The sequence below is a fragment of the Pezoporus flaviventris genome, unplaced genomic scaffold, assembly GCF_033815535.1.
Source record: "Pezoporus flaviventris isolate CSIRO_AGI_PZ_B2104156 unplaced genomic scaffold, CSIRO_AGI_Pfla_v1 ptg000031l, whole genome shotgun sequence".
In the NCBI taxonomy this organism is placed as follows: Eukaryota; Metazoa; Chordata; class Aves; order Psittaciformes; family Psittacidae; genus Pezoporus; species Pezoporus flaviventris.
In genome coordinates, this window is record NW_026892579.1 from 57,571,826 (window position 1) to 57,599,067 (window position 27,242).

At 43.9% G+C, this 27,242-nt stretch overlaps 1 protein-coding gene across 3 annotated transcripts in view; it reads left to right on the plus strand.

Moving 5' to 3' along the window:
* Positions 1 to 27,242, plus strand: part of COMMD1 (copper metabolism domain containing 1) — an 85,255-nt gene that overhangs the window by 50,545 nt on the left and 7,468 nt on the right. For 2 of the 3 annotated variants that reach the window (XM_061461377.1, XM_061461381.1), the window contains exon 3: positions 5,781 to 5,902. The exons of the other annotated variant lie outside the window; for it this stretch is intronic. In XM_061461377.1, the coding sequence (XP_061317361.1) occupies positions 5,781 to 5,902 (122 nt within the window). The remainder of the gene's footprint in view (positions 1 to 5,780; positions 5,903 to 27,242) is intronic. 3 annotated transcript variants of the gene reach the window in all.

The following is a 27,242-nucleotide window of genomic DNA, read 5'->3' on the forward strand; positions in this document are numbered from 1 at the left end:
CATTTTCTTGTGCTGCTAGTTAACAACATTCAAAGGTTTTCAGGTTGCACATCCAAAAGCTGTTTCCATCGGTGTCTTGGGCTTTTGTTGTTGTTTATGAACAGCAAAAAAGCTGAGGTGAACTACAGTTTGTCCTGCCAGATCCAGGCTTTGCATGCAGTTAGGGTTTCAGACTGCTGTTGAGAAGGAAAAAGCAGAATATCTGAAATTTCATTATCTGGCTACTCCAGAAATGAATCCAACAAGTGTTCTGGAAAGTTCCCATCACAGGAGTTCCATTCATGCGGAGTTAGTGGTGAGCATTAAAGATTACAAATTATTTGTAGCTCAAGATATGTTTTACTCAAACACTGGCTGTGCTGTGCAAGGGCCACTCCAATTCATTTCAGGTTTCGAGCAGCAAGCACAGTGCTGCCCCTCAGCATCAGTATATGCCTGGTTTGAGGAGATACGCGAGATGTCCATCACCCATCCCTGAGATGAGAAGCTTAATTTTTTAGGAGGCTTTTTAATACATTTTGGGACCTTTCAAATATGGGGTTTGTTTCCTGTAGCTTGCTGGCTGTCCCATAATCAAACTCTAACAAGTCTTCTTTGCCACTTGTGTTATTCTTTTTAATAATATGCTGGTTTTAAAATGGGTTTCATTTGTATTTACTCTCAGTGAACACTTTGAGAAGAGAATTAATCTTGTCTCAAAGAAGTCAAAAATGTTCAGGACGGAAGTCAAGGAAGCAGTGGCTGTGGACTGGTTTGCTTCATTGCATACACCATCACACATGTTGAACATGCATGTTTTGCTCTTGAAACTTGTTAACTGTTGGAGCATGGCTCCTTGTGAGCTCAAGAAGATGCAACACAAACCACTACTGCAGTCTAAGTGTATGAATAATACTTTATTAAAGTACATATAAAAAAACTCTTGTGAACAGAGCAGTTGTAGCTGAATAGTGCATGGTTAGGGTCCAGCAAAAGCTGTATTTTATGAAATCAAACAAAATTGTAACTTAGGCATTTACAAACTTGGGTTTTATTACTTCTAAATGAAAGTACCTATTGCTAAGAATTATCTTTATTACTTTAGTGATAAGTCTTACAAAACGCAAAAATATTTCATGATTACTGTTATTCAGAAAATTTGGAATTCATTGCAAATTTCGGGAAATACTCTGATAATTCCTGTTTATTAGTAAGCTTTGATAAAAAAGTAATTCTTACCCCTTCAAATGATACTTAATTCTAAAACTTAATTCTTAAAATTAGCTGTGGGTACTGTCTTTAAGGAGGGAGAAACTGATGGTGTTCACTATTTATCCAGCTGTCTTCCCACTCTTCCCAAGAGTACTGAAACCATATGCAAATAACCACTTACACTCCATTTGACATTGCTTTCATTAAATCCATCTCTTCTTCCTCTTTAATTTTCTATCTTCAGACACTGGTTATTCTCTTCATTTTTGGGGCCTTTCTGGAGAAGCTTTATGGCTTGTCCCTTACTGTAAATGATAAATAAACCATTGTAAATTCCTGTTAAACTGAAGACTGATGGATCTGCTGTTAATAATTTCTACTTCTGACAATGTATTAGGTAGAAATGCATTGTGTAGCATAAATCACGCATATATTTCAAAGCAAGAAACATGCAAAGTACGGAAATTCCAAGCAAATAGCTTTGCAAGGGTGCATATTGGGATTTAATAAGGGTTGTTCTTTGACTATGGCTACTCAAAAAGATTCTTTCTTATTAGTATGTCAAGTAATACAAGCAGTAGTATTTGGGCCAAAATAAAGCAGGTCAGGGAGCTTCACCTTTGGAAGGTGAAGTTCTGTCAACAAATGTGGTATCTTTAAATAGTGCAGCAGATGGACATAGTAGATTGGTCATCTGCAAATTGGGGTTGATTTCTATGTTGATTTCTGGGATTTGGGGCTAAGATGCCGAAGTCTGACAATGAAATCAGCTCTATAGAAAAACACCTATAACAAAAGTTTCTGTGACATGTTGGGCATGAATAAACCATCAGGTTTTATTACTAGGAAATACCTTGGTAGTGGAAGAGGGAATTTTTGAACATGGAACTTGAAGTGAATGTTTAACAACACTTGGAAGAAAAGCAAATTGTTCAAGTGTGGATGCTTTAATGAAGAGCCACAGTCTTTTCCTGTGTTCATTCTGTATTTTTCACAGTCATCTGTTCCTTAAAATATTTTCAGTTTGGGGTTTGTTTTGGAGCTTCTTTGGGATGCTCAGTGACAAGCTTCCGAGGGAATATGTGTAATCCTGTGCTTTGAAGAGAGTGTCAGCAACCAATAATCCGAGAGTTGAGGCTGAACTTGTGGAATCGTTGACTATAATATGTCCTACCCTTTCAGATACTTGAAGAGCTAATTTACAGTTTTCTGGCTTTCAATTCCAACACCATATAGTTCAGGCTGCTGCACTCCTCTGAGCTGGGACTCCATTAGGAGCCTGTAGGATTGGTAGTTTTGAGGAAGATAAACTGCTATTTTTGTTTCTAACTCCTTTGGCAGGCAGAACGTTCAGGGGATAAGGAGGGAGCGATGCTTATTAAACTGGATCATTTGTTTTGGTCAAAACTCTCTTACAGGCAAGCTATATTTAGAGCTTTATCTGCAACATGAGTTCACTGAGGTGTTTTGAAGCTCATTCCAACAGGAACAGGGATTGTTTTACCACCAAATGTGAACAACTTTGTTTTGTAACTTGAAATCTGTGTTTAGTTACTCTGTGAATGGCTTTGTGGAGCCCAGTTATAAGAAGATTCAGCGCATAGATGTCAGGGGAAGCTGCTAAAACAAATGCACCCAGGAGGCAAAATTGAAAAGGCTGTGGAGATGTCTTGTGCCTTTGTTAACATTTATGGCCAAAAATAACTTTGCTTTTCACATTACAGAATATTGATTGTTTTACAAAATTTGCTAATGATACAATCACTCATCTGTGTTTAACCGCATGGATGAATAAACCCAACCCAGATGCAACATCAACCTCAATTAAACATAATAAACCTTTCATTAGCAGATTCCATAGACCTCCGTTTCCTAACGTTTTTAGAACAAACATCTTGACAAGCATCAGTAAGCAAGATGAAGCTTTCTGGTGATGCTAAGCTAATTTCTTTTGTGCAGAAAAAGATCCCTTGGCTGGGATCAGCAAGGGCCCAAGCAATAGGCTGCAGCCCAGGGGCTCTCAATAAATGAAAGCAGGGGTTTCTCTTCTCTCTCACCATGCACCTCTTAACCCATACACTGAAATTCCCAGATAATATTTCATGGGTGGGTTTGCTACCAAACTCTTGAAACTTAGCACATTGAGTGCTATAATGATTAGGATATTGATTGCTTTGCTCTGCCAATCTTTAACCCGTTAGATTTTCCAAGATGTGCAAGTAATAAGTGTCCTGCTTTTTCCAAGAAACAAACTATTGACAGGTACTTCAGGTCTTAAGAAAAACAAGCTTTTGTAGCTTAAAAAACTAACTGTTGCTAATGAAACCTTCAAATGAGAGTAAAATGCATTGGAGCAAGGTACTTACACATCAGCACAGGGCATTACACTGGCACTTCCTTCCTCTACTGAGAATATCCAAGTCTTGGATTAACTAAGGTTGCCAGCTGTAATAGCATATGTTTGTAGTCTCAGGTTTGGATTGTATTTTGGTTTTCTGTTTTTTAATGGATGTGAAAAGAGCACTCCAATTAGAGCTCTAGTTTCAAAAGCACATGGTGTAAAAACTGAAAAGCAGAAGAAATCTCTTTGTCAGGCCAGTGCTTGGTTGATGCTCCCATGCACCCATGGGCATCCCTTAAAAAAGAAAACCAGAAATAAGTGAAAAGGAAGTAATTCCTTCAGGTTCCTGGAGGCTCCAGGAACAATGTCTGGAGCTGCAGACAGGAGCCGGTCCCTTTGTTTTTAGCTCTGCCTGTTGTTTTTCCTGGTGATTAGTGATCAGCCCTCTGCAGGGAACTTCAAAGAGCTTCAAAAGCCACTTGCTTTTTCCTTGATTTGGATGGGAGGAGGGACGGGATTGCTTTGCTCCCCAGACTTCATTTTCTGAGGTGGCAGGTCTCAAATGCATTTTTTTCCTCTGTAGATTTGAGGATGTGAAAGATTCCTTGGCCATAATCTTGGGTCTTCCATATTTCTTCGCCTTCCTCCAGGGTTTAAGATGCAAAGCCTATCTTGCAGCTCTCAAAATACATCCAAGCTTGAATTTGGCTGTTAGCTACTGTTGCCAGCTTGTATTGATCTCTTGCTAAACCATGGCTTAAACCCAAGTCCATTTACTTAAAAACAAGTCCAGTTGTAGTCATCTGTCAGAGACGATTGATTTGTGATGTTCTTCCCTGCTTCTTTACAATTCTTTTTCTTTTCTCCAATGGAAATCAATCTGGATTTATGGTGCCATCATTAATGGATGGTAAATACATCTAAAATTTATGTAAAGCTCAGTCTGAAGGATAAAAACAAAGTGTTACACAAACATTCATGCAAACATTAATTCATCAGCAATATAAACATTCTTATTCATGGCAAGCATCATCTCATCACCTCATCTCAAACATTTTCAGGTTCTTTTCCTTACAAAGAGGGAACTACAGTAATATTTTTGGAAACCTGATTATATACTAGACATACTGATCAAGATGAGATCCACATACAGTCCTGTTTCCCGTAAAGTTTGCAATCTTACACAAACTGTTCTCACACTGAATGTGTTATGGCTGTGTATGAGTCTGATGCTACATCTACAGTGTTTAAAGTAAAGCTGGATAATCCATGAGCAAAACAGGGAGGGCATTAGAGATTAAATGGAAGAATGACTACTGATGAACTGCTGAATTTCTGGTTTTGACACTCTAAAAGTAGTTACTCGCCCTGTGAACTGGCATCTTTGTTTCAAACAACCAGACCGGCTCAGGCATTAAAGCAAAAAGCTTTAGTGGCTCTTGCTGTGGTGGGATCCACATTACTGAATTAGGGATGTTTACTTGCTTGTGTAGACCGTGCAGATAGTGCAGAACATAGAATTCCAGTAATAAACCCAGCCCTTGATTAGATAGTTAAAGCATAATCATGCTTACTGTCCTCTTCATGTGAGTGGGGTGCTTTGTATGTGCCTTCCTGCCTGCCCTTCTTAGCACTAAGGAGAAGGGCAATTTTAAGAACTTGTTGGGGTAAGCAAAAGGAAACTTTTAAGAAGCAGATGAGGAAGTTCTCCAGCAGAGTAATGCAGTGCCCTGGCTCTGTCATCCTGCACTGGGAGGTAGCAGCTCTCTGATAGCCCTTTCTTAGAACGGGCCATCAAGAAGGAGCCCTCCCCAGCCAGGAACAGTGATTATCACAAGCAGCAGAACTCCTGAAAGGCCTGATGTGTCAGCCCGATGCGTGTCGTTTTATAATGGTTTAACACAGTAACAAACCTTCAAAATCATGCTAAGGTATTGAAGAGTGTTTCTGAGATAGGAGATTTTATTCCAAGGCTGCTTCAGATTTTGTTTTTCCTGCCCAAGTTGTATTGTTCTTCATGGAAATGAAGTCTCAGATGGTTCATTTAGACGCTGTGTCACGTCTGCTTGTTTGCCCAAAGAAAGAAGAAGAAAATACATGCTAATTCCGTTTTCTTCAGCCAGTCTTTTATGTGTGCTAGGCAGTTACATCTGTAGTGCCTGATGTTAGTGATGTAAAATGAGCACTGAAGGCTTTACAGGGGCTTTCTTCCCTCCCAACAAGAAACATTTCTGTATTTGCTTCAAAGAGTGCTGCCTGGTTGTGTCACCTACAAAAACAGAATCACAGAGTGGTTAGGGTTGGAAAACATCAAATGAAAAGCAGCAAAAGCACCTGGAAAAAAAGAGTTTTTTTCTGTGGACCAATTTGGTAAGTTGGAAAATGGCTGTAGCAGAGTTTTGTAACGACTGGCAAATTGTCTTCTCCCCAAAATGAAACCATACCAGCCTTCATTTACTGTGAGCTGCTACACTTAACTAGCTCTAAGGATGGACCAGTTCTCCGTTCTTTGGCCTTTACATGGTTTTTCCCTAACAACCTTTTTCCTACTATTGTTTTCTTTTTGCTACACCTGTTCTTCCCCCCTTCTTCATGCAGAAGCACATTAGTCATTGTACATGTGGCTGAAAAAGTGCCTTTTAAAAAGCTGCTTTTAGCTGAGGTATAAATATTAACCAGACGGTGCACAAGTAGCTTCTTAAATACTTGTCGTGGTTTAAACCCAGTCAGGTAACTTGTTCACTCACTCCCAGTGAGTGGTGCCAAGCTGACAACAATCAAGGTCCGTGTTCGTCTCCCCCCCCCTCCCTGCACCGGGGCTCTCCCCTTCCCCGCTCCCGGAGGAACGGGGAGGAGGATCGAGAGAGTGCAACTCCTACGGGTTGAGACAAGAACAGTCCAGCAACAAATCACCACCGCTACTATCAGCTAAAACAATGATAAGGGAAAATAACAAGGGAAGAGAATACGATACCACCGGCCAAGAAAACGAGTTCCACCCGGAAGCTCCTGTCCTTCCGGGTAACTCCCAGTTACCCCCCACCCCGGGCATGACGTGCTGTGGTATGGAATACCTCCCCGGCTAGCCCGGGTCAGGCGCCCCGTCTCTGCTTCCTCACAGCTTCCCCTCCTCCCTGGCAGAGCATGAGCCTCACAGAGTCCTTGGTCAGGGTAAACATCACTTAGCAACAACCGAAAACATCGGCTTCACCAACGCTGTTCTCAAAACTAGAAGTCAAAACACAGCACTGCACCAGCTAACACAAAGGAAAAAACATGACTGCTACTGCTGAACCCAGGACATTATCCACCCCTTATTCCATACCATTCACGTCGTGCTCAGATCCCACATTTTCAATACACCATCGCTCTCCCACATATATACATCCATATACATACAGACCAAGAGGAAAAAAAATCATTTTCTTAGTGCATGGACCAATCCCTATAATGCTGCCGAGTCCATTCGGTCCATGATGTTCCAAGTTCATTCTCTGTTGGGATGATGGCTGGAGGGAAGTCAGGGCCAGTCGCTGGTGACCTGGAGACATCTAGTTGATGGGCTATAAAAGCATTACACAGCAGGCAACAGCATACAATTGAGTTCACTGGCTGTTTTCCCCTAAAATCAAATCCCCTTGAGGTATACATCGGACTTCCCCATCTTCCCGCATTACCCACCAAGTATATCCAGGTCCCTGAGCAAAAGCAATCCCACGAGTGGGTTTGCCTTTACCTGAAGCAGGAATAACCCAGACTGTCTTCCCCAGCAAATTCTTCATATGCACCACGGGAACTTTGTCCCCCTCTACAATATGTAAAAGTTCTGACTGGGCTGGGCCGGCCCTGTTGGCAGATCCTCTGGTGTTGACCAACCAGGTGGCCTTTGGTAAATGTGTATCCCAATGCTTGAAAGTTCCCCCACCCATCGCTCTCAGTGTAGTTTTTAACAGCCCATTGTACCGTTCGATTTTCCCAGAGGCTGGTGCATGGTAGGGGATGTGATATACCCACTCAATGCCATGCTCTTTGGCCCAAATATCTATAAGGTTATTCCGGAAATGAGTCCCATTGTCTGACTCAATTCTCTCTGGGGTGCCGTGTCGCCACAAAATCTGTTTCTCAAGGCCCAGGATGGTGTTCCGGGCAGTGGCATGGGGCACAGCGTATGTTTCCAGCCACCCGGTGGTTGCTTCCACCATGGTAAGCACATGGCGCTTGCCTTGGCGGGTTGGTGGCAGTGTGATATAGTCAATCTGCCAGGCCTCCCCATATTTATACTTCAACCATCGTCCTCCATACCAAAGAGGCTTTAACCGCTTGGCTTGTTTAATTGCAGCACATATTTCACACTCATGAATAACCTGGGCAATAGTGTCCATTGTTAAGTCCACCCCTCGGTCACGGGCCCATCTATATGTTGCATCTCTGCCCTGATGGCCTGAAGTGTCATGGGCCCACCGGGCCAAAAATAATTCACCTTTATGTTGCCAATCTAAGTCCATCTGAGCCACTTCAATCTTAGCCGCTTTATCCACTTGTTGGTTGTTCTGGTGTTCCTCAGTGGCCCGACTCTTGGGTACATGGGCATCTACATGACGTACCTTCACCACCAGGTTCTGCACCCGGGCAGCAATATCTTTCCACAGTGCAGCAGCCCAGATGGGTTTACCTCTGCGTTGCCAGTTGCTCTGCTTCCATTGCTTCAACCACCCCCACAGGGCATTTGCCACCATCCATGAGTCAGTATAGAGATAAAGTACTGGCCACTTTTCTCGTTCAGCAATGTCCAGGGCCAGCTGGATGGCTTTCACCTCGGCAAATTGACTCGATTCACCCTCTCCTTCAGCAGTTTCTGCAACTTGTCGTCCAGGACTCCATACAGCTGCCTTCCATCTCCGATGCTTTCCCACAATACGGCAAGAGCCATCAGTAAACAAGGCATACTGCTTTTCACTTTCTGACAGTTTATTATATGGTGGGGCCTCTTCAGCACGCACCACCTCCTCCTCTGGTGATATTCCGAAATCTTTGCCCTCTGGCCAGTCCATGATGACTTCTAGAATGCCTGGACGACTGGGATTTCCTATTCGAGTTCGTTGTGTAATTAGTGCAGCCCATTTACTCCATGTAGCATCAGTTGCATGATGTGTAGAGGAGACCCTGCCTTTGAACATCCAGCCCAGCACGGGCAGCCGGGGTGCCAGGAGGAGCTGTGCTTCAGTGCCAATCACTTCCGAAGCAGCTCGAACCCCTTCATAGGCTGCCAGTATCTCTTTCTCAGTTGGGGTATAGCTGGCCTCAGATCCTTTGTATCCCCGACTCCAAAAGCCGAGGGGTCGACCTCGAGTCTCCCCTGGAGCTTTCTGCCAGAGGCTCCAGGTAGGACCGTTCTCCCCAGCTGCAGTGTACAGCACATTTTTTACATCTGGTCCGGTTCGGACTGGTCCAAGGGCTACTGCATGAACTATCTCGCGTTTAATTTGCTCAAAGGCTTGTTGCTGCTCAGGGCCCCATTTAAAATCATTCTTCTTCCGGGTCACATGATAGAGAGGGCTTACAATCGAACTGTAATTTGGGATGTGCATTCTCCAGAACCCCACTGCACCCAAGAAAGCTTGCGTTTCTTTCTTATTAGTTGGTGGAGACATTGCTGTTATCTTGTTGATCACATCTGTGGGGATCTGTCTACGTCCATCTTGCCATTTTATTCCCAAAAATTGTATCTCCTGTGCAGGTCCCTTGACCTTACTCCGTTTTATGGCAAAACCGGCTTTCAGCAGGATTTGGATTATTTTCCTCCCTTTCTCAAAGACTTCTTCCGCTGTATCGCCCCACACAATAATGTCATCAATGTATTGCAGGTGTTCTGGAGCTTGCCCCTGTTCCAGTGCAGTCTGGATCAGTCCATGGCAAATGGTAGGGCTGTGTTTCCACCCCTGGGGCAGTCGGTTCCAAGTGAACTGGACACCCCTCCAAGTAAAAGCAAACTGTGGCCTGCACTCTGCTGCCAAAGGAATGGAGAAAAATGCATTGGCAATATCAATCGTGGCATACCACTTGGCTGCTTTTGACTCTAGTTCATACTGAAGTTCTAGCATGTCCGGTACGGCAGCACTCAATGGTGGTGTGACTTCATTCAGGCCACGATAGTCTACTGTTAGTCTCCATTCTCCATTAGACTTTCGCACTGGCCATATGGGGCTATTGAAGGGTGAGCGGGTCCTGCTGATCACCCCCTGACTCTCCAGTCTACGGATCAGCTGATGGATGGGAATCAGGGAGTCTCGGTTGGTGCGATATTGCCGCCGGTGCACTGTTGTGGTCGCAATTGGCACTTGTTGTTCTTCAACTTTCAGCAACCCCACAGCAGAGGGATCTTCTGAGAGACCAGGCAAGGTGGACAGCTGCTCAATTTCCTCAGTCTCCAAAGCAGCAATACCAAAAGCCCACCGGTACCCTTTTGGGTCTTTGAAGTACCCTCTCTTGAGGTAGTCTATGCCGAGGATGCATGGAGCCTCTGGACCAGTCACAATAGGGTGCTTTTGCCACTCCCTCCCAGTCAGGCTGATTTCAGCCTCCAGCACAGTCAACTCTTGGGATCCTCCTGTTACTCCAGAAATATAGATGGGTTCCACCCCTTGACAGCTTGATGGCATCAGGGTACACTGTGCACCGGTATCTACTAGAGCCTTATACTTCTGTGGGACTGATGTGCCAGGCCATCTGATCCACACAGTCCAGTAAATCCGATTGTCCCCTACCTCCACCTGGCTGGAGGCAGGGCCCCTCTAATGGTCGTCACAGCATTGGACACTTAAGTCGTGTTGAAAGGGATTATTCTTCGTTATCACAGGAGCTGGAGTAAAATCAGCTCTTCCACTCCATCTGGGAAACTGCTCACCAGAAACTGAAGCCGTAGCTCTCATGGGACGATCAGTCTTGGCCCTTGCTCCCCTCTTCAGTTCACTCACCCGTTCCTCCAAAGCTGAAGTAGGTTTTCCATCCCACTTTGTCATGTCTTCTCCGTGATCCAGCAGGTAAAACCATAGGGTACCCCGTGGCGTATACCTTCTGTATCTCCTCTCTTGAACAATAGGACGTCTTTTGTTAATAGCTGAGACGCGTGTTGGTACACGTGAGGAGCTGGATAAATCAGATACATCGTCCCTCAATTTGTCGAGGTCCTGGGACAGTTTTTTCACAGCTGAGATGATGGAAGGAGTGAGATTGTCTTCGAACTCTCGGAGTTTATGAACCATTTCATCCACTGTTAGTGGTACTATGTCATTCCAGGTCACTGTTGCCAATGAATGGGCATATGATGACGGTGCATTCCGTGTAAGTTTTCGCCACATGGGTCGTGTACATTCAACTTCATCTGGATCTATAGGTGTATCCCCGTTATTCGGCTTGATGTGATAGATCATCTCTACGATGGCCGATTCCCTCAGAGACTGGATGCCTTTGTCTATAGTAGTCCACTTGGCCGAACGACTCGTAACATCGTCCTTGTACGGAAACCTTTCTTTCACAGCTGCCAAGAGCCTCCTCCAAAGGCTGAGGGACTTTTTCTCTCTTGCAATTGCTTTGTCAATTCCCCCTTCTCTAGCAAGTGATCCCAGCTGCTTGGCTTCTGTACCTTCTAGTTCGTGACCATCGGCCCCATTGTCCCAGCATCGGAGTAACCAGGTGATGATGTGCTCCCCTGGTTGACGGGTAAAATCTTTTCGCATATTCCGCAGCTCGGTTGAGGTCCGAGGTCGAGAAGTTACCTCTTCTTCTTCTTCTTCGTCATGTGAGGATGACTCCTGATCAGATTCTGGACCGGGTGGTGAATTCATTGGTTCTTCATCTTGCTTCACCCTTTTTGCCTCCTTTTTGCTTGTTCTCTTGCGTACAGGGGCAACCGATATTGGTACGAATTGGTCCTCTGGTTTGGCTGCAGTGATTATCACTGTGGTTTGAGTAGCGACTGTACTTGTTGCTGGGGGTGGTGTAGCTACCGTGCTTGGAGCTGGGGTAACCGCGCTGTCTGTTGCAGTTGAAGTTTGAGCAGCTGCTGTACTTGCCACTGGGGTAGCTGCGCAGTTCATTGCAGCCAAAGTTTGAGTAGCGACTGTCGCTTTGCCCTCAAATCCGCCGACATTCTTTTCCTTTTGAAGGTGCTGGATAGTGTTGAACAAGGCCCTGTAAGCATAGGCCAAGCCCCAGCACGTTGCCGTGATTTGTCCATCTCTGGTATGGCCAGAATGACCACACACCTCATTTAAGTGTTTTACTAATTCTTCTGGATTTTGCAGTTGTTCGGTAGTGAAATTCCAAAATACTGGGGGGGCCCACTGACCTAGATACTTGCCCATACTATCCCACACACCCTGCCACTCATGGCTGTCCAGCCTCTGGGAAAATCTCTCGGTCCTCCTACATCGTCGTTTGACCCCAGACAAGACCCAAACCTGAATCTGCTTAACTCTTGAAATCAGTAGTGGGCAAAACACACTCTGTATGCGTGTTAGCATGGTGATTCCCATCACCATCAGCAAACAAGTCTCAAGAGCATTAAAAGGCCATTTAAAAAATTCGAAACTCTCAAATGTAAATGGTCTGGGGGGACGACTAGGAGGGTAAAAGGATGTCTCCTTCACAGGTTGAGCACCTGAGAAGGAGAAAAAAGATGTGTAATTGCTAAGCACCTCCATCATATACCTCCCAAAGTATAAAGGTGGTGACCACACTGGGAACATAAGCCAGATCAGTTTCATGATCAATGATTCTATTGTATTACAAGTCATTACCATAAAGTACAATGGGATAAAAACCTTAGCCCAAGCCCCACACTTGAAAAACACTAATACAGCCAATACCGGATGGACGTAAGATATGGTATACTGAAACTGTGAGATCAAGAGGAAAAACCTTGAGAGCCAATAAATCAGCATTGTGACGAGTGACTATCAATCCAGTCAGATCTGTTCTTATCTCAACCCCTCGTGCCCCACGTTGGGCGCCAAAAAGAACTGTCGTGGTTTAAACCCAGTCAGGTAACTTGTTCACTCACTCCCAGTGAGTGGTGCCAAGCTGACAACAATCAAGGTCCGTGTTCGTCTCCCCCCCCCTCCCTGCACCGGGGCTCTCCCCTTCCCCGCTCCCGGAGGAACGGGGAGGAGGATCGAGAGAGTGCAACTCCTACGGGTTGAGACAAGAACAGTCCAGCAACAAATCACCACCGCTACTATCAGCTAAAACAATGATAAGGGAAAATAACAAGGGAAGAGAATACGATACCACCGGCCAAGAAAACGAGTTCCACCCGGAAGCTCCTGTCCTTCCGGGTAACTCCCAGTTACCCCCCACCCCGGGCATGACGTGCTGTGGTATGGAATACCTCCCCGGCTAGCCCGGGTCAGGCGCCCCGTCTCTGCTTCCTCACAGCTTCCCCTCCTCCCTGGCAGAGCATGAGCCTCACAGAGTCCTTGGTCAGGGTAAACATCACTTAGCAACAACCGAAAACATCGGCTTCACCAACGCTGTTCTCAAAACTAGAAGTCAAAACACAGCACTGCACCAGCTAACACAAAGGAAAAAACATGACTGCTACTGCTGAACCCAGGACAATACTGCTGCTATTAAATGCCCTGGTTTTGCATTTGAGAGGGACTAGTCTGCTGTTATGCACTTGGAGATGCTTGATACATTATTTAACATCTTTGTTGGGGACATGGCTTGAATACACCCTCAGCAAGTTTGCTAAAAATGCCAAGTGGAGTGATGCTGCTGACATTCCTGAAGGAAGGGATGCCACCCAGGGGGACCTGCAAAGGGTTGGAGAGGTGGGCAGTGCAAACATCATCATTTCAACAAGGCCAAGTGCAAGGTCTTGCCACCTAGGTCAGGGCAATCCCAAGCACAAATACAGGCTGGGCAGAGACTGGATTGAGAGCAGCCCTGAGGAGAAGGACTTGGCAGTGTTGCTTGAGGAAGAGCTCAGTATGACCCAGCAGTGTGTGCTTGCAGCCCAGAAACCAGCTGTGTCCTGAGCTGCATCGCCAGCAGTGTGATCAGTAGGTTGAAGGAGGGGATTCTCCCCCTTTACTCCACTCTGGTGAGAGCCCCCTGCAGTCCTGCATCCAGCTCTGGTGCCCACAACATAAGAAGGATGTAGAGCTGTTGGAGCAAGTCCAGAGGAGGCCACAAAGATGCTCTGAGGGCTGGAGCAGCTCTGCTGTGGAGACAGGCTGAGAGAGCTGGGGTTGTTCAGCCTGGAGAAGAGAAAGCTCCAGGGACACCTTAGAGCAGCTTCCAGTGCCTAAAGAGGGCCTACAAGAAAGCTGGAGAGGGGCTTTTGACAAGGACCTCTAGGGACAGGACAAGGGGAAATGGCTTTAGCCTGACAGAGGGGAGATTGAGATGAGCTCTTAGGCAGAAGTTCTTCCCTGTGAGGGTGCTGAGGCCCTGGCACAGGGTGCCCAGAGAAGCTGTGGCTGCCCATCCCTGGCAGTGTTCAAGGCCAGGTTGGACAGGGCTTGGAGCAACCTGCTCTAGTGGAAGGTGTCCATGCCCGTGGCAGGGGGTTGGAACTGAATGAGCTTTAAGGTCCCTTCTGACCCAAACCGTCCTATGAAAATGGACCCTAAAAATGAACAGCAGTATTAGGTACAGAAGTGACATGATCTTAAAATGAGTATAGCACGTGCTGGTATTAATCCCCTTCCATATGGTCTTGGGATGGGGCCTGTGGCATGGGATCATCTTTTTTGAATTGTGGGGCTCAAAATACTTTGCAGGACGTACTGAACCCTTAGGAAGCATCACACACAGGTGGCTCCAAAGCAGAACTGTGAAACAAGTTTTCTTAGTTAACTCTTCCTCATCTCCTGACAGTGGTTCAAGGATTCCAGAGTAAAACATGCTACATTAGGTGTGTTGAGAACGTGTTGTAAGAAATGATCTCATTACCAGACTGCTAATGGAAGGCAACAAAGGGAGATTAAGCAGAAGAAACAACTTCCTGTTTGAAACAGTAAATGCTGTTCTTCTACATTGTTTTTTTTTTCCCTGCTCTCTTTGCTGTGATAACATAGTCACCCTGTAAGGGGCACATGTATTGCAATTTGAAAGTAAAGATGAATTAAACATATATCAAAGTCAGTCCCAAGGCAGGGTATTGTAATCAGAGTGGCACGTGGTGGTCCTCTCTGTTTCTGTAGAGATGGAGAAATGAGTTATGAATCAGAAAAGCTAAAACAGAGAAGCTTGTGATATTGATGATGTCAGATCAATACCAGACAGGGTATTCCATGGGTGTGAAAAAGAGGAAGATGCATAAGATGTAGAGCTAGGTTTAATCCTCAGCCAGCTGCTTGTATAGGCTCTCAATATGGGGCATTCTGGACTGCAAACCAAAGTATAATGTTTAAGCCAACAGAAAGAACAGCAAGCTGCTCTTCTCAGGCCTCATTATACATTTATAATGTTTCTGTGCTTTTTGCACTGTCATTAGAGCTGTTCACCACTAGACAATAACAGCAGTCACATCTGCAATGCCAAGAAGTTCTTCAAGGGGATGTGTCAGATATAAATCAAATGTAACACATTCAGATTATTTATTTTCAAGGTCAGGTTGGATGGGTCTTGGAGCAACCTGCCCTAGTGGAAGGTGTCCCTGCCCATGACAACAGGCTGGAACTGGATGAGCTTTAAGGTCCCTTCCAACCCAGACCCAAAAAGGGTGCCACATTTTCTGAAGAAGAGATGTGAAACCAAGCTTTGTAGAGGATTTGTATTTTCCACTTAGAAAATGGTGCTTCCCGCTGTCAGTGAAGAGTCCCAAGATGCCTGCTCTGAATCACACTGAGACAAGCCATGTCAGGGGGAGCCTATGACACGAGGAAAAAGTAGATCACAGACTAAGCACAAAAAGCTGCAAATTGAAAGGTATCTTTAGGGAAAAATATCCCCCGGGGTCCACAGTCCAGATTCCCCAAGCCTTCTTTGAGAAAACCCTATGTTTTTTATTTTCCATAAGTGAATTCAGACTGAGGTGAGCAACCACACTGTTTGCTTCCCCTCTTTTGGAGCTGCCAGCTGAGGGTACATGTCTGCATCTGCAGTAAGATCTTGCTGCAGCAGTGTGTCTCTCAGGTCACTGAGAGTATGGGGAGGGTTGATGTAACTAAACTCCAAACATATTTGGGGTTTGGGGTTTGCTGGGTTTGGGTTTTTTTCCTTAAAAAAAGAGAACCACCCACAAAACCCCCTCAGTTTTGCCCTTTGCAGCTGAAAACCAAGAGGATAGTGATTAGAGCTTTTACCTCAGACAGAAAATTAGTAAAGCTGCTTTTCTGGCCATTTTATCTGATAGCAATAAATCTCATCAAGCAGAGTTCATCTGGCCTTAGGGATGTGGCTATTCCAAGATTGAAGAACTTCAGACAGTGCTACTGGTGCTTTAGATGCAGGTACCAAGGTCTTTTTGCTCCTGCGGTAGTTATATTTTAGTGGGTGAATCTGCAGAGATAGAACATTAAATGCTAGCTCCTCGTTATAGTCAGATAAATGGGTTATAGCTGGGGAAAAGTATGGTGATTCATTTTTTAATGGAAAGAAATGGCTTCAGTTCTGTTCTGTTTCTATCTTCTATCCCTGTGCTGTCATTTAAAAGTCTAATCCCAGTTTTAGACACTGCGGGGGTTTTTATTTGAACTTATTTCCAGTGTGAGTATTCCTCTCAGGCTGGTATTTTTTGATGTTTAAGATTCTTGTTTAAAAATAAAAAGTATGGAGCTTGGAGTTTAACACAGCCGGGTCAGTAAATAAGCATCAGTTTTCAGTGTTTACATCCCCGCATCCTCCACATTCAGAGCTCCTGAAGGGTTTCTATATTTTTATTGTCCCTTACTGATGAAGTTGTCTCCACTTATTCTACCCATTACAAAGGGGTGAGCGGATGGTCCAGACGGCCTTTATTGTCTTCATCCTGTTCATGAATGATTCAAAGAACAGTATCCAGTTCCTGGAAGCTCTAGGGCTTCATTTTTAATTTTGACTAATTGTTTTCTTGAAATAATGAGCAGTGATGACTCCAGAAGCCACATTCTTCTGGCGCCCTGGTCATTAATGACTCACTGTATCTTTAGTAGCAGCTAAAAATACACTTCACCACAGTTTTAAAAAGTCCTGGTCATTTTGCTCACAAAGGATGTGTAACGTGTGGTAGGAATAATGGAGTTGTTGTGTTTGCTTATTATTTCCTATTCATGACCATTTTGAGACAGAGAACCCAAGGCAGCCAAAAACTAGCAAGAAAAAGGGGAGTTGCATTGGAGGACTGGTCCAGCTGGAAAATACTGTCTGAGGTGTTAACATGGCCAGTGACCCTCTTGCCTTCTCTTTAACCCCTCTACGGTGATGCAGTGCAAGTACCACACCATGTTTTTGAGGTTCATTTTTAATGGGAACACGAATGCTAATCCCATCTGTAGTCCTTTGTTCAGGAAGACTTTGGTTTTCTTGGAGATTTCATGGCACATGCTCAAGAGCAGCGCTGGAGGACAGTGGAGCGAGGAGAGCGCGTTGTCCATCCATGGTACCATGTGAGAGAGGCTTCCAGCAAGGGAAATGTCTCATCGCTTGTCTCAAATGATTCACAGGCAGGTCTGTTCTCATCCCTATTTGGTTTTTCTCTTGAGGGGAGGTCATGTAGAGCACTCCACTGTCTGAACTTCAGACACATCCATGAAGCTGCTGCTAAGGATTGACCACTGAGTGTGACTACAGGACCAGACTGAACCCAGGCCTTAACCTCTTTGCAGCAGCACAGGATTCAACACTGCATGAGAAGAGTTTCTTCTGGGAAGCATCTCTGAGACATTTTTCATTATGGGTGTGTTGTTCCGATTTTATAACACACTGAAGATGTGTTTGATTTCTTCATGTGACTGAGTTGCTTTGTTAAAAGGTATGGTGAAAGTGAATTGTTTTGGAAGTTACTCTTGTGTTGTTACTTTTTTGGTGCAGAGGATACTTATGGTGACCAGTGTCCTCCCCTGCTCTTCTGCCACAACAAAAAAACCCCAAACAGACACCCATCGCTGCCACTGCACTGGTTTGAAATGAGAAGCTGGGGTCTGTAATGTCAATCTAAAGTATTTTATCAGCATTTAATTACAGTCCTTTGTTAAATGGGTGCATACAGAAGTAGCACAAACTCATTAAATGGTAATGCTGAGTTCTCATCAAGAACTTGATTATTGGAGAATCAATCAAAGGAGGTAAAATATGCCATCTTTACTCGCTGGTTACTTCAGGAGCTCTATCATATGAGCACCCTTTTTATAACCCAGGTTGATATCTTAGAAAATATCTTTACCTGTCTATAACTTGTTTGCAAAACTGTTAATTGGGCTTGTGGGGAGAAAGGCTGTGCCAAATGTAAAGCTGCTTCCCAGCATCCTTTATCTCAGGATAATCCATTTATCCAAGGAAATAAAGCTACATTTTATAATGTCCAGTGGAACATTACCAAGCCTACAGTGGAGCAGAATGAATGCAATGAGCCCAGCATGCCACCATGTCTGCTTTTCTTAGAACTTCTTAGCTATTTATCAGACTTGGTTTTCAATTTGTGAGTGAATTTAGTCCTCCTGAAAATGAAATACCACTTTTGGCTTTGCATTATGCAGAACGCAGGCAAGCTCAGGCCGCAGCCTTCACTGCCCAGCCCTGCCAGTGCACCTCTCCCCATGTTCAGTGCTGTCTGTGCATTGTCCTGTGCTCTTCCTGCAAATGGTTTGGCAGGCTCCAGGAAATTAATCACTATGGGTTTGTGGTAGATACAGACAGCAGCTAACATGAGTTGAACCCACCCTTGTTAATTAATACAGCAAGATGAATTTGGTTTTACATCTCCAGAGGGGAGGCAAAATGATGCTGCAGAGGAGTCATCTGGATTTTGTAACCCTCTCTGAGGTCTGTGTGTAAAGATCTGTGAAGGAAGGGAAAAGCAGGGTGCAAGTGTTGGATGATCAGTGAAAATCTCCACTGGGCATTCAGCAACAGTTCAGATAAAAGCAAGCTTAAAGAATCATAAAATCAGCTAGGTTGGAAAACAGCTTTCAGATTATCAAGTCCAACCATTACCCCAGCACTGCCAAGACCTCCCAGGAGGACGTGTTTAGTCTGATCGCATGAACAAGGAGGAGGTGAAACACATCCTACTTCTCACAGTCCCACAGCAAGTGATGACCTTACATCTACCAAGGGGAACCAGTCACAAATCTTTCATTTTGTTGATGCAGGAGAAATAGGCTGTGGCATACAGATTTGCTGCCAATGAGAAGTGCATTTGTTCTGCTAAATGCTGATGTCCAAACTGTGGATGCAGACTGAAAAAGAAAGGTTGCTGTTGTGGAGAGAAAAAGAGAGACTTCTCCTCTGCTACAAAGATACAGAAGGCTTAAATGAGCTATTCACATCATCTCTGTTTTCCTTAGGAGGAGTGGTTAAGTTCCTTTGTATTTCATCGCCCTCTCCTCCCCTTGCTCATGGGGAGAAAAAGAAAGAGAGAACCAATTAAGTATCTAAGGTGGAGGAGCTGCAGCTTTTCTTTGTGCAGAGGTATCTCCAGCTCTCACTAGCTTATTTTCATATTCAGTTTTCATATGCCGAGCGGATCACTTATTAATTGTTAAATGACTGCTCTGCAATTCAGTTACGGAAATGATTTCCACTTCAGTGCCACTTTGCCCTTGAATTGAGAACAAGAGATCAACCAAAATTAGATAACTTTTCTTTGAATCTTCTTCTAAAAACATAAGGTTCAACATGGTGCCTGTCTATGTCTAGAAGACTATGAAGTGCTCTGTGTGAAAACAGTCTTTATGGCATGGCAGGTTTTGGGATCACATTGGGAACTGGTGTCCTGATATGTCCTAATTAAACTTTCAAACAGATGGATGCAGAGGTGGTGCACTGACCGTGGTGCAGAGTTCATATTCTATTGCCCATACTGATTTCTAGGATGAATTTAGCTTGACTAAAACAAGGTTGTAATACTAGCTGAGGTAGAGAGGGCTGTGTGGGCAGAGCCTGCGGCCCCAGGGCTTCAGTGGGATTCTGCACAGGCGTAAGTGTCCTCCCACACTAATCTCTCTGCAGTATTGCACCTAGAGCTTCAGCTTTCACCGTGAGCCTTTGCTTTTCCTCTTACACAAGGAAAAAGGCTGGGGGAAAAAAAGGCGTTAAGTATCACGCAGAAAATATTAGCAAGGACATATTATGTGTTAAAAAAAAAAGGGGGAGGGAAGAAAAATGCAAATCTGTGGCTTCTCTCTTTTTTCAGCAGAGAGCTGTATTCCTCCAGTGGCTCCCTGCTGGCACGTAACAGTGATATTTTAGTGCATTTGATCCAAAGGTCACTGGAGTCAGTGCAGAGATTCCCACTATCTTTAGTGGGCTTTGCACCACACTCAGCAAGAGCTGCTGTTTTGCTGATAAATCCAAGTGCGATGCCTGTCCTGAGGCTTTGAAAACAGCAATAGCAGCAGTGTGTAAGGGGCTGTAAAACAGGCTGGACTGCAGAGACGTGGCTGCCCTCCCTTCTGTGGCAGGTTTCTCATGGTGAATGTAAAGACAGAATTTTGCTTTCTAAAAGAAATTAGAGGAAAAAAATGCCAAAAATTAAATCATTTTCTTTCCAATTTGGCTTTTTTCCCCCATATAAGTTCATACATTCGAATTACTAAAAAGAAGCAAGCATAGTTATTTTGGTCCTGCTGAGAATATGTGTTTGCAGTGGCAACATAACTCTTGAGTAGTCCTTTTGTCCCCATAAACTCTATTTTGAGATCATTGGAAAGGGCATGGATGCATGCTGTAAAAACAGCAAAAAAAGCCTGTTTGGCCTGACCACTTTGTCTAGTTACATCTTTTAAGAAGGAAAACCCAGCTGAATGCATCCTGAACTGCAGGCATATTTTCAAGCCTGTTTTTGTATTTTTAGATGAGCCCTTCTCTTTTCACTCTCTGTTTTGAGGCATATTTGTGTGTAATTCAGGATCTGTGTGATGTATCAGTGTGCCAGGGACAGAGGGTTAATGTTGCCGTAACAAGATGGGGATGCTGGTGGTGGTGTGTGTGCCTGCGAGGATGCCGCCAGGCTTTGTGCTCTTCCTCCTAGGTGGTAAAATACCCTGGAGCAAATGTCTGCCTGGCATCAGTGTGATGCTGTAAACACAGCAGGGATAGATGCACACAAACAGATGCCCTTGAAAAATTACTGTATGAAAAATTCCATGTTGTGGTCACAGATTCTTTGCTGTAGCTGGGTTGTGCTGATCTGAGAGCTTAGGTGCAAGAATACAAGGACTTTTGGGACATGGGGCTTTCTGAGGGCAGTGCCTGTCGCTGTTCAGAGATGCCAGCCAGCAGGTTTGCATGGCTTTTACTTACCACTTGCAAAACTTGCAGCAACCAAAGTAAATACCGTTGTCCTTTTTGTTCAGCTCTGTGTGTTGAAGTCTTTCAGCAATATGCCCTCTACTCCCCTCATCTGCTCCCTTTTGGGCAATCCAGGTGCCTTTTAGACCGCAGGACAAGTACACACTGTTCAGAAAGGAGCAGAAAAGAAGGTTTTAAACACACGTTATTCAGAATGCTGATTCAGTCTTAGCAGTAGATTCTCAGAGTCTTCAGTCTCTTCTTTGCCCAAACCAGATGTGTTCTTGGCTAAAGACATATTGGAGTTGAAAAGCCAAAATCTCCTAGCAATTGCCATCAACAGGAGTTAGCACTGCCTGCTGTCATGGAAAATAAGGCCACTTGAACTATCTTAGAGTATTAATTTGCACTCAGCTTTTATAGTTGGTGCAATATTTTCAGGCAGAGCATTAATGGACACTCGAATCCTTTATGTAACACACAACCTAAAATGCTAAAGAGCTGCGAGGGAGCAAGAGAGATCTGTTTGGGGGATGCTAACCAAGTTGTTAAACCTGCAGGCTGATAGTGCTCTCAGCCAGAATACACCTGGATCCCAAGTCACGCATCCTCCTAAAGGTCAGGTATCCTCTGCTCAGGTTTTGACTGCATTCTTTGACTGTGGGGTTATTTTTAAATGCGGATTACTTAAACTGTGTCTATGTAGTTGCTATAAAAGTAATTCTTAACCCCGCAGCTCATTCCCGTTCCCTTGCCAGTAAATACTGCAGTAACAAAGGAACACGGTTGACACTGATTAGATTAAATAAACAGCTGAGTTGAAAGCACAGAAATTTCCTTATGTAATGAAGAGTTAACTAAATGCAGAGTCTGCAAACTCCAGTGTTGCCGGTACCCTAAACCAAACACATGCCCCAGTAGCATGGAGGGTTTGATGGTATAATATGGTACTTTCCCATGCATTTAAGAAAAGAGTAACTAATATCACAAAGTACTTAAACTTGATTCTGAAATGGGGTGATTTTACCATACTGGATGATGCCTCATTTTATCTTTTTCCCTGTGATACTGAATGGCTCCCATGTGAGATAATAAGGAGGTTAAAATGTGGTGACTCTGAATTCCAGATTTGATTGATGTTCTCCCTAGGGAAGCCAAACTTAAGGTAAAAGCACAAGATCCTTCCAGCAAGGGCTGTCTTTTCCTCTAGACTTATTTCATACTGCAATTAAGTGCCACAAGACTGAAAAACCAGAGAGTAGGTATTTGGAGATTAAACATGGATTGAGAAAGCTCCTCAGTGACATTTCAGCTCTGTGTGCAGGCTTAAAAGCACCAACCAAACAAACTATGGTGCAGGAAAACAAGTACAGCTGTCAAACAAGATAGAAATAGAAAAATGCAGATCAGCACAGGAAGGCAGTGATCACAGCTGAGGAAGGACATTTACCCTTTCAGGTGCCCTGCAGGGGACTTGTGGAGGAAAGTACATCACCCTGCAGCGGTTCCTCTTTGTTAATGAAGAGCTGACACAGCAGACACAGCTCAAGTAAATGATGATGGAGCTTTCTCATCACTGGTACCCTTGTGAACACCGGCAGGGGAAGGAATACCAGTGTGGAGGAGCTGAGATGAGCTGGAGAATGATTAAGAAAAAATGAGAACCTGATACCCTGCCAGAAATACAGTGTATTTCCTTTAGTTTTTAAACACATGTGTTGATACAAATCTCACAGTGGTAAAGATATTTTAATTTATTTTCTTTAATGCTGTCTTTATCTGCTTCTCTGTACAGTTTGGTGACATTTGCAGGTATCACTGTATCTTTGCTTTTAAAACCTCTTAATCATAGAATCACAGAATGGTTTGGGCTGGAAAGGACCTTAAGATCATCAAGTTCCAACCCCCCTGCCATGGGCAGGGACACCTCACACTAAACCATGTCACCCAAGGCTCTGTCCAACCTGGCCTTGAACACCGCCAGGGATGGAGCATTCACAACCTCCCTGGGCAGCCCATTCCAGTGCCTCACCACCCTCACAGTAAAGAACTTCTTCCTTATATCCAATCTAAACTTCCCCTGTTTAAATTTTAGCCTGTTACCCCTTGTCCTGTCACTACAGCCCTGCCAGATATCCATAGGCATGCACTGGGGCATTCACATGGAGAAAGATACATATAAATGTTAGCCTTAATTCAGCCTTTGTTTCCCTAAGACTGCATCCTATGACAGACACTGGCATTGCATAGGGTTCCCAAAAGCTTTCTTGTAAAGGAGGAAAAATAATGAGAAAATTTCAGTCTAATTTACACTTTTAGGATGATTGGGAACTGGCAACCGTGTTTGTTACAGAATGAACAGGATTCCACATAAAGCTTTAATGTACTATCTCCCAAATGGGGGTTAGTCCATATATAGTCCATCTAGAAGGAAACAATTTTTACAATGACGGTGGTAAAACACTGGCTGAGGATGCCCAGAGAGGTGGTGGATGCCCCATCCCTGGAGACATTCAAGGCCAGGCTGGATGTGGTTCTGGGCAACCTGATCTGGTTGGAGATGTCCCTGCTCATTGCAGGGGGTTGGACCGGATGAGCTTTGAAGGTCCCTTCCAGCCCAAACCATTCTGTGATTTTCAAAAATTGACCACAAGCCCTAAAGTAAATTCCCCCTAAATTCTCCCTTAATAGTCCTTGCTCTTGAAGAGTTCCAGCTCTCTAGACTTGTACTGCCCCTTTCATGCAAGGAGGAAACAGCCATGCCTGTAGGATGGGGAAGACCAGGGCTTTCTCCCTAATATACCCATGGAGAGATAGAAATCTCTGCAGCCCATCTGCAGAGAAGTATTTTAAGCTTGCCTAATGGAAACAAAGTTTGTGCAAAGAATAGTTAGAAAGCAAATGCATTTCTTAACTCTGCTTGTTTGCTCCTTCTGTACATAACAACTGGGCTTCATATCCAACCAGAGTTGCATACCAGCAACACCAAGAAAGGGTTAGTGGACTGAGGAGGTGAAGTGATTTATTTTGCATGCTGTTACACCTGTTTACTTCAAGCTGTTCAAGCAGCAGGAGATAAATGCCCCTTTTAAAGACTAAATATCCCATGCCCATTGTTTTAGGGTTTGAAAGACTCTTGAGCTCAGCTGTTCTTTCAGAGATGCTGGAGTTCAGCTGCAAACAGATGTGATGTGCTTTCTGTGTCAAAATAATGTCCATAGGGGCAGACAAGAATTAGAGGGGGTTCTTGTTGTATTATTTTCTAGACATCAGTTGAGATACAGAAGCATCTTGCTTTTCATTCCTGCGCCAGGATTTAGGTCCTAAGACTTCTTGTTCTCCTGCTGCAACTCCATTCCTATCTAAAGAAGGCAACAGCAGTGGCATTGCTGTTAGTTATAATTACCTAACACTGTATTTAGTGGCCTTCAGCTTTGACCAGCTTACATGGTCAGTATTTCACATGCCAGACTGAATCCTTTCCAGACTGTTTGTCCATCTCCAAGATCAAGACTAGGAGAAAAACATATTTAGGAGCCTCTGAAAATCTTATTTGTGCATCCTTGATAGAGATTTCATTCAGCAGCTCAGTTCCTAGATTTTGCCTGAATTCAGCATGTTCCAGGGTGGAAATGCAGCCTCTGGATGCTGTAGGCAGTCCTGTAGGTACCCAGCTTTGGGTTCAGGCTGATGGACAGGCTACCTAAGGGTAGGACGCCAGAAGGTAAGAGACAACCTCACGCATAAGACAGTGAAATGCAACCTCAGCCTGCAAAGCCCTGGCGTGAGGCTCGGTGAAGCTGGCGACAGCTGAGCACTGCAGAGTCCTTTCCCAAATTAGATGTTCCCCATTTTCTGGGTGCCAGAGGCAGATGCAGGTAAATCTGCAAAGAGCTATGTGCTTACAACCACAGGGGTCAGAGCCATGTTGAAAAGTTATGGAACACTATTAATAATACTGCAGGTTCCTAAAAAAATGGGATAGATGTCTCAAACTGTGGCTGCACAGAGGGGTTTTAGGTTCTGCATCTCTTTGCCTGTTTGCCAAGCGCTGAAATGAGCTGATGCAGCTTCATGGGTTTGATTGACTTTGCAACATTATTATTGGTGCTCAGTGTTGGCATGTGGGACTCAGGAGGAGAAACCAGGCTATTTAAAACAATTATTATTAACACATTTCAATCACTCCACATTTATGAATCTGGTTGAGTACAGGGTTGAAGAAATGATAGGGAATTCCCTATCAAATTCACAGTTTTATAACTAGTGACTTGAACTGTAAACAGACAGGAGACCAAAATACCATATATGTTATATGCATCTAAACACACGGTGCTCTTCAGCGAGGGAAAGCCATACGGGGGAGTTTCATTGTGTTAACCTCCTGTGATGTCCAACAACTGCAACAGATTTGGAAAGGCATTTATGGGGTAACTTGAGTCTCAGCTACTTGAAGACATTTAAAAAGGGTATTGGAGGAACCAGGTAAGCAAGCTGAGCAAGTGGCAGTCAATCAGATAAGCCCACATAAAAAGCTACAGGTATAATCTTGCAGAGAGTCATCCATAGATGAGAATGAAATTTGCATTTTGTCAACATACACAGGGCTTTTCTTCTGTATTGTGTTGGTATCAGCAGAACTGTGGCTTTTATAGCATTTCCCTTCTGGCCACAGAAAGTTGCCATATGAAGTGGCTCAGCATTCAGGGTATTTGAATGGGTTTTGCTCTTGTAGGAGAGACGTTTGCAGTGTTTTCTCCAAACCAGCTGAGGGTTTGGGCTAATCAACATCCATAATGAATGAGCAGTGTCCTAGCAGCATCTGGAACGCAGCGGTTATGACTGAGCACTCTTTTGCTAATGAAAAGAAACAGGAGATCACGAACGCAGGGTAATTACTCGTGTTGGACATCCAGTGTTTGTTCAGTGCCAGCCTCTGTATTTGTGCAGTGTGGTGTAATAGTTTTAAGTGGAAGCATGGGTAAGTAACCCCTGCAATAGAGTTTGTGGAGGGGGAGCACACAAGGCAGGATGCTGCTCTCTGGGCGGGATATGGGGAATACATAATGTTAAAGCAGTTCAAAAAAGGGAAATGGGTACAAATCAAAGTGATCTTTTACAAAACATAAGCGAAGTTGGAAGGCTTACAGGAATCAATGCAAGTTCTCACCATCCATTTGAAAGCAGCATAACCATATAGAAAATATATAAAGCTTGCATAACACTTAAGCCGTCTTTTTCTTCTTGTTAATTTTTTATTATGTTATACTTGTTAATTTGATGTGAAACATGTAATAACTACAGTGTAAGCATCCTTCTAATTAGCTGCACTGATTAAAATATGGATTGGGTTTTTTCCTCCTGTAACACTTTCTGAAAAGAAATCTGCGCTTCTAAAAGAGACATAAAGGCCAGCAGGTTAAAGCACGTGCACCTCTGCATCCATAAATACTCATTTTTCATGGAAGGTATAAAACATGAGGTAGGCTATTTTCAGTAGGCTGCTAACAAAAAGCAATGACACTACATTTGCTGTGCAGTACCAGAGACCTAGTCTTATGCTCCTGGAATTATTCCAGTTTCCACAATCCTTTATCTGTTTAATCTGTGATATTACAGGCTTGATGTTACATTAAAAGTATTAAAAACTCTGCAAGCGGGTTAACTGTTCTTTTCTATGGGGCTGTAGTAATCATTTGCTTAAGAGATTCTTGGTTCATGTAATACCAAAATAATGGAGGGGAATTAGAAGGCGCTTCCAGTTACAAATATTTGTGCTTTATTTTATACAGTATTATGGAAATGAACTGCACTTTACCTTAGAGTTTTTTAAAGCCGTGATTATAGGCTTGTGGCAAAAATAGCTCTGCATTGAATGAAAAGTAATGGATTTAGTATTGTCAGAGATGTGGTCATATGAGATCAGTGGATCCGTTCCAATTTTTCTGGAATTATCTAGACTTTGCTGTCATTATCTTGTGCCCCAGTGTATCTTTGCAGAATATTAATGAATCTAAGAATAACTTCTGAGGTTTGCAGGGGGATCACGAGTGATGCAATGTGATAGAAGATGCGATGCAGCATCTCGTACTTTTATCTCCCTGCACTGGTTTGTGACAGCCTGGTTTTGGGGGGGTTCTTTTCTTCTTATCACTTAAGAGGTGTTCCCAATCTGAGAATCTAAACAGCAAAAATAAATCGCTTTCATAAACCTCTGACACAAAATATTCCTCTTAGCATGAATCACCCAGTTCAGTGTCGTGTTACCCTG